This window comes from Anolis carolinensis, chromosome 3 (assembly GCF_035594765.1).
Source record: "Anolis carolinensis isolate JA03-04 chromosome 3, rAnoCar3.1.pri, whole genome shotgun sequence".
Classification (NCBI taxonomy): Eukaryota; Metazoa; Chordata; class Lepidosauria; order Squamata; family Dactyloidae; genus Anolis; species Anolis carolinensis.
The window spans coordinates 208,920,228-208,927,952 of record NC_085843.1 but is presented as its reverse complement, the minus strand read 5'-3'; the positions used below and the strand labels follow the sequence as shown (position 1 = coordinate 208,927,952).

At 39.0% G+C, this 7,725-nt stretch overlaps 1 protein-coding gene across 2 annotated transcripts in view; it reads left to right on the top strand.

The window, feature by feature from the left end:
* The first annotated feature begins 12 nt into the window (after positions 1 to 12).
* hectd2 (HECT domain E3 ubiquitin protein ligase 2) overlaps positions 13 to 7,725 on the top strand; it is a 53,515-nt gene continuing 45,802 nt past the window's right edge. For both annotated transcript variants that reach the window (XM_062976179.1, XM_008115314.3), the window contains exon 1: positions 13 to 425. In XM_062976179.1, the coding sequence (XP_062832249.1) occupies positions 162 to 425 (264 nt within the window). In that variant the 5' untranslated portion in view covers positions 13 to 161. The remainder of the gene's footprint in view (positions 426 to 7,725) is intronic.

Genomic DNA, 7,725 nt, shown 5'->3' with positions numbered 1-7,725 from the left:
CCTGTGAGGTAACGAGGTTGCCTGAGGTAATCGCAGAGGAAGAAGGCAAAGAGGGAGGGAGGGAAGGAGGGAGGTTGGGAAAAGGGCAGGGGATGGCAGCCCCGGGAGCTGGTTGACGAGGGAGGAGCCCAGGAAGAGAAGGAGGGAGAGGCAGGGGAGCCATGTCGCTGCCGCCGCAGCCAGAGCCTCCTCCTTCGGACCTCCTCGACAAAGGGGGCTTCCTCCTGGATTGCAGCGAAATGAATGAGGAGGCTCCGGAGCCCTCGGAGGCGGCGGGGCCCGGACATGGTGGCGAGGAGGTGTTGGCTGCGGAGGAGGAGCAGAAGGCGGAGGAGGAGGAGGAGAAGGAAGAAGGGAAGGGAGGAAAGGGAGGAGGAGGAGAGACGTCGCCCACACAGCCCTCTGAGCCCAGGACCGCATCTGGGGTAGGTACCAAGCGCCCGGCTCGGTGAATCATCTATTTAAAGCACTTACTTCTATAATTCATGTTTAGACAGACACCTTCATACACCGTCTTGACTATTTAAATCTTGAATATGCCCCAGCACTGGCTTTCAGGCTTTAGACACATTTCCTGTTTAAATTTGGGGTATGTGACAGCACCTGCTTCTTTCATTCTTGCTTACTTGTCTGTTTAAATTTACTTGTCTGTTTAAATCTGGGGTATGTACCAGCAGCAACAGCTTCTTTACTTCATACTTAGCCCCCTTCTCCACTGCCCTATATCCCAGGATCTGATCCCAGGATTTCTGTTTATCCCAGATTATCTGGCAGTGTGGACCCATATAATCCGGTTTAAAGCAGAAAACTTGAGATCACATCCTGTGCTATAGGGCCTGTCTGGATGGGGCCTCAGATTATCTTCTTATCCCAGATTATATGACAGTCAAGACTCGTATAATCCAATTCAAAGTAGATAATCAATCTGGGATCAGATCCTGGGATATAGGGCAGTGTAGATCCAGCCCAAGACACCTTCATACATTGGCTTGTCTGTTTAAATCTGGAATATATACACCAGCACCAAAGCTTTCATGCTTCAGACACATTTCCTCATTTGTGTTTTTTTAAAATCGTGTCAGAAGCGACTTGAGAATATACTGCAAGTCACATCTGGTGTGAGAGAATTAGCTGTCTACAGAGACATTGCCCATGGGACGCCCAGATGTATTACCATCCTGCTGAGAGACTTCTCTCATGTCCCCACAAGCTAGAGCTAACAGACAGGAGCTCACTCCGTCTTGTGGAGTCAAACTGCCAACCTTCAGGTCAGCATTTCAGCCAGCACAAGGGTTTATCCCATTGTGCCACCGAGGCTCCATAGTTAAATCTGGGGTATGTATCAGCACCTGTTTCTTTCATTCTTGCTTAGACACCTCCATACATTTCCTTGTCTGTTTAAACATGGGGTACCAGCTTCCAGTTTCTTTACTTCCTATTTAAGACACCTTCACACACTGGCTTGTCTGTTTAAATCTGGAGTAAGCACCAGTGCTGGCTTTCATGCTTTAGACTCATTTCCTCGTTTTATTTAAATTTGGGGTATGTACCAGCACCTGCTCCTTTCATTCTTGCTTGGGACCTTCTACACTGCCATATCATCCAGAATATTAAGGCAGATAATCCACATTATCTGCTTTGAACTAGATTGTCTGCGTCTACACTGCCACCACTGCTGTAGTGGCTGGGTATGTGCCAGCACCAGTGTCTTTATTTCATACTTAGGCCTCTTCTACACTGCTCTATATCCCAGGATCAGATCCCGGATTATCTACTTATCCCAGATTAAATGGCAGTGTAAACTCATATAATCCAATTCAAAACAGATAATCTGGGATCAGATCCTAGGAGATATGGCAGTGTAGATCCAGCCCAAGACACCGTCATATAATGGCTTCTCTATTTAAATCTGGGCTGTGTACCAGCACCTGGTTTCATTCATGCTTTCACACCTTCTTCCATTCACAAGTGTATTGTCTTTTTAAACATTGCAGGGCAGCGAAAGAAGCCCCATTGTGCATTTCCCTCCATGGAACAAGAAAGCGAAATGTCATAGTCATAATAATAATAATAATAATAATAATAATAATAATAATAATAATAAAAATATTTGTTATCTGCCTTTTCTCACAACTTGAGGCGGGGCACAGCACTGTTGAAACACAGCACAATAAAATGTCTATATGAAAACACACCACCACAAAAATACATATAATGTATGGTGCAAGGATTAAAATACAATACAAATTCAAATATCTAAAATTCACATGTTAAAACTGACTGCGTTACATTATTTAATGATGCTTTTTATTTTTAATTTACAATACCATAACATATACAGGATCTATAGGAAATACATTTACATTAAGTGTGGTAAAATTAAAATCTCGTAAATAGCGTCCAATACCATAGCATCATATGTAGTTCGTATATTGGAATACTTTGTGACTTTTGGCCCACCTTATATAAAACATCATCATAATCATGAGAAGTACTTACAACCACCACACCTTTGAAAGATAACCATCTTTGCTTGTAGGCAGAGTATCTCTCAGGTGAAATACTTGGGACCAAGAGAGTTTTGGATTTTTTAATTTAAAAATAGAATAATACATAATGAGATATCTTGGAAATGGAACCCAATTCTAAATGCAGAATTCATTTTATGTTTCATCTATATCTTATACACATATCTAGAAGGAAATTTTGCACTTAAGTTTTTTTAATAATTTTGTTTATGAAACAAAGTTTCCATCTTGTCTCCCTGCTCCAGCTGAAGGTCCCTCCCACCAGTAACATGCTTTGCTAATTATGTATATATATGTATAAATATATATATATATATATGTGTGTGTGTGTGTGTGTGTGTGTGTGTATATGTGTGTACACACATGCATATATACATATATATAATATAATTTACAATAATATATAATAGTATAATATATTTTATATGCATATAATATTAATAATATTATTTTGTAATACAATATAATACTAATAATACAATATAATAATATTAAATATAGATATAGTACAATATGGTAATTTTATCTGCTTGGATTTTAATGTATTGTCCATTATTTTATTTTGTGTATCTTTGGAATGTTTTAAGTTTTTATCAAATATGTTGTGTTGTTGTTTCGGGCTTGTCCCTGTTGTGAGCCTCCCCAAGTCCCTTCGGGGAGATGGGGCGGGTTATAAAATTAAAGTTTATTTATTTATTTATTTATTTATTATTTAATTTATTGCCAGTATTGTGCTATGCTAATAATATAATATTGTATGTAAATTTAATTTGTAAGCCGCTTTGAGTCCCCTTAGGGGTGAGAAGGGCGGGATATAAATGCATTAAATAAATAAATAAAGTTTGTGTGCATTAAACCAGCAGAAAGCAAAGATTTCACTATGTCAGCCACTCATGATTTTCAGATTTCTAATTATGGATTAAAGGTGCTCAACCTGTAATCCAGTATCTCCAATAGGAAAGGAAAAAGGAATCAGGGAGGAAGCTGAAAAGAAGTATAGGAGCTGCAAGTCCTTCTTTTGTCCACTAGATAGAGTCAGGTTGGTCTTCCCCAGGTCATGATGTCTCAGGGCTCCTAAATCTGATGGCTGATGGATGGAGGAGGTTAATGTGTTGCTCTTGAGTTCCACAGTCCCAAGGTAACAATCAGTTGGAGATTAATAGTCTCTCTGAACAGGAAAGCAAGCTCCCTGCAGTGAGCTCTTCACTGGCAGATGGATGTACCCAGCATCATTTCTTCCTTACGGTACCATTCATATCCCTTTTCTTACTCCTTCAGATGGCATGTACATGTCAGCGAAGTACTGTGACCCACTGATTTATTGATTTGACATAACATATGTATTTATTGCTATCAACCATCAGTAGACCAGGTTTTTGGCTGTTCTCCCAAAAGAACTAAACTAAGACAGATTGCTCATGTCTAGCTGCCAGAATTGCTTTATTTTTTTACAGTTGAATTCTAAGTTATCAATAAATTAAAAACAATATCCACTGCTGCAAATTGAAAATTAAGCTGCTATTTTATAACAATGCATTAGCAATAAAATATGTATGCAACCTACAACTTTATGTGTGTTTTAAACCCACATATATATGCCAAGAAAGTTTTGTAGGTAATTGTATTTCTGAGCATCAAAGTTATTCTAATGGTTTTACGTGGGCCCTCTTTCCTTGAAACCCAGGGCGCTCAGTGATTTTAGCCATCTCTGCAGATAAATACATATGTGGCATGTAGTGTAACCAGCTCATTTGCATATCTATTCAGAGTACATCCCACTGCAATCAGTAGATTTCATTTTACTGCTGTTTTTCACATCAGACGTGTATGATAAGTGCACCTCAGAAAAATATTACCACCTAATTCATTGTAACATATAAACTGACGTCCAGAGTGCTGAATCCTGGGAGTAATTATGATCTAAATAAACAGCACTGTTCTGGAAATTCACAGTGGTTAGATTACCAATTGCCAACATCTAAAAAAATCCTTTTTCAGTTATATTTGCTATATTTTTATGACACATAAAAATCTGTAGATTCAAATAATCTGTTCTTATATGTTTAACAATATCTCCCTGTATCAAATGAAAAAAGACCTATATTTCCCTGAAACTATCATGAAGAAGTTATATTGTTATCCTCCAGCTGTCCCAAATCACTCATAAATGTTGTTACAGGTATGACATGGTAAGCCTGGGTCAATCAGCGCATTGTGAAAATGTTTTGCAGCCAAGTCTGCCATAGTTTCCTGTGATGCTTTTTGAAAGCCAAATAAGTATATTGAAACATTGACCTAAATTTGGTTCTGCTTTGGCAGAATATCTGGCCCAAGAGAAATTATCAATACACAGATTTTTGCTAGATATAGATTAAGATCAGGAGAACAACAGATCTCAGTTCCATAAGGCACTATGGAAGCAATTTCAATATGTGTGACTTCTGAGAATATGAGCAAAAATGTCTGATTAAATAGGGGAAAGCATGCTGGGAGGGGAAATGAACAGTGTTGGGTCCTTTATATTTCCTTTCTTATCTGATTCATCTTAGAGAAAATATAACTACTCTGTTTTCAAACAGCTTTGTTTTCAAAGCAACAATCAGCCAGTCAGCTACCCAGAGATCTCTCAGCATGGCCACAACGTGGAAGTGAGACCTAAATTTAAAAATGCATTTTAAACTTCTCTAAGCTATGATTCAAAATTATGGTTTATTGAAAGAGCAGCAGGCTGGGCTATGCCAGTTCTGTTGAAAAGGAAATGAAAATCCAAGGCAACTTCTTGGGAGGCCTGCCTTGCTCACAAGGATTTCTGTCACAAGGCCATCTGTTAGCTTGGTAGAAGGAAAAGTAGCAAAATAAAGAAAAGGACTTCACTGCATGCACTCAGTACAATTATACTATATTTTGAAGGATCACCAACTCTAACATCCCTTGGGACAATGTTATATTTTGATCTACTTTACATTTCATTAGAACATATTTACATTATATTGTATTTATATTTTCAATTGGAATATATTAATCCACAGTTCCTCATCATTTACCATGAATTTCCTAGCCATCGTTTCTTCCGTAGTTTAATAGCTCAAATGACTTGACAGTTTCATAGAATGATAATTTTCAAAGTCAAGGAGAAAGTAAGGGGTGAGACATTACTGTTGCCTACTACATGCTAGGGAGCCCGCGGTGGCACAGCGTATTGAAGCAGTGAGCTGCTCAACTTGCGGATCGAAAGGTTGCAGGTTCTAATCTGGGGAGCGGAGTGAGCACCCGCTGTTAGCCCCAGCTTCTGCCAACCTAGCAGTTTGAAAACATGCAAATGTGAGTAGATGAATAGGCACGGCTCCAGCGGGAAGGTAATGGCGCTCTATGAAGTCATGCCAGCCACATGACCTTGGAGGTGTCTACAGACAACGCTGGCTCTTCGGCTTAGAAATGGAGATGAGCACCAACCCCCAGAGTCGGACACGGGGGGAACCCTTAGCTTTACTTTACTACATGCTAATATACTGTATTATAATGTTGTATAATGACCCACATTCTCAGTTAAATAAAAGGATGGCCATGTTTCAAGTGCTGTAAATCAGGGCTGGTAATTATAATCTTCCAAATATTGTTGGACAGCAAGTCCCACAGCCCTGACAGCATAGCCAACAGTAAGGAATCCTGGGAGTTTCAGCTTAGCAACTTCTGGAGGATCACGTTACTTGTATTCATGACTTAAAAAGAAAGATGAATTGATTTAGAATATTTATCAGCACATTCTAGTCAAACATACTGCTCTAAGCCAAGATCTCAGATCAATGAAATGCTTTCCATGTCCAATTTTAATGTACATTAACTTAATTATACTGTATCACAGACTGGAAGATTGAATGAGGTTCCTCCTGCTAGAGAATCAAGTAAAACATATGTGGAGAACAGCATGTATGACCTTTGAAAGCTTAAATTATACATAAAAAGAAAAATGATAGTGAAATGCTGGAGACATTGTTGTGAAAGAAAAGGCATGCTGTAGTGCACCACTTGTTTGTTTAAAAGGCTACATGAATCTGGTCCCCACCTTTGAATAGGCAGTGGCAGGAGTGCTCAGCATGGAAAAACATTTTCTAAATGATTAGAACAAGACTCTTTACTTTAGAAAAGGTCATGAAGCAAAGGCTGTGTTTTAGGAAATGACATTCAGACAATCTCATTCTAGATAGCATATTTGTGCACAAGAGATGTACTTGGGAACTGAACAAAACCGTCTATCATTAGTGGTAAAATATTCCCATTTGGAGCCCCTGGTGGCGCAGCGGATTAAACTGCTGAGATGTTGAACTTGCTGACTGAAAGGTCAGCGGTTCGAATCCTGGGAGAAGAGTGAGCTCCCGCTATTAGCCCCAGCTTCTGCCAACCTAGCAGTTCAAAAACATGCAAAAGTCAGTAGATCAATAGGAACCGCTTCTGCGGGAAGGTAATGGCACTCCATGCAGTCATGCTGGCCACATGACCTAGGAGGTGTCTGGACAACACCAGCTCTTCAGCTTAGAAATGGAGATGAGCACCAACCCCCAGAGTCAGACATGACTGGATTTAATGTCAGCGGAAACCTTTACATTTACTTATTCCCATTTATTGTCATAAATGCCCTGTCAGATGCCCTGACATTGGAAGGGGCATTTGGATCTTTGCAACAATTCAACTGCATTTGCCAAATCTTGGTGAACATAGTGATGATATAGGAGAAAACTTATTGTCTAATATATCTTAATGAACCATAAGGTCAGTTGAGAAAGAAAATTGAAATCTTTCTTTGATTTACTGGTGGTTGCTATGATTTTTGGTAGTTGATTGAGTGACAGTACTGAGTCCCATTTTACTTCCTAGCATTTGTTGTTGTTGTTTTTTTCCTGCTAGTGAAAGTTCAATTTGCCATCTGGAGGGGAAAAAATCAGCAGGGGGTAAGAATCATCAATCAGTCTTTCAGATAATCCTGAGCATCTTTTCATTTCCAAATAGTTTTTTTTTCATCTTTAGCTTTCAAAATTCACAAATGTAGACAAGTAGAGCAAATGATAATGACTTGTATTTGTAAAAAATGATTCTTTGTCATTTAATGAAGACCATTTGTTCATTTGTATTGAGTAAGGTGCCAAACATTTACTTAAATCAGCATAAAAAGAAAGGGAAAGGGGGAGTCATGCGGGCCATG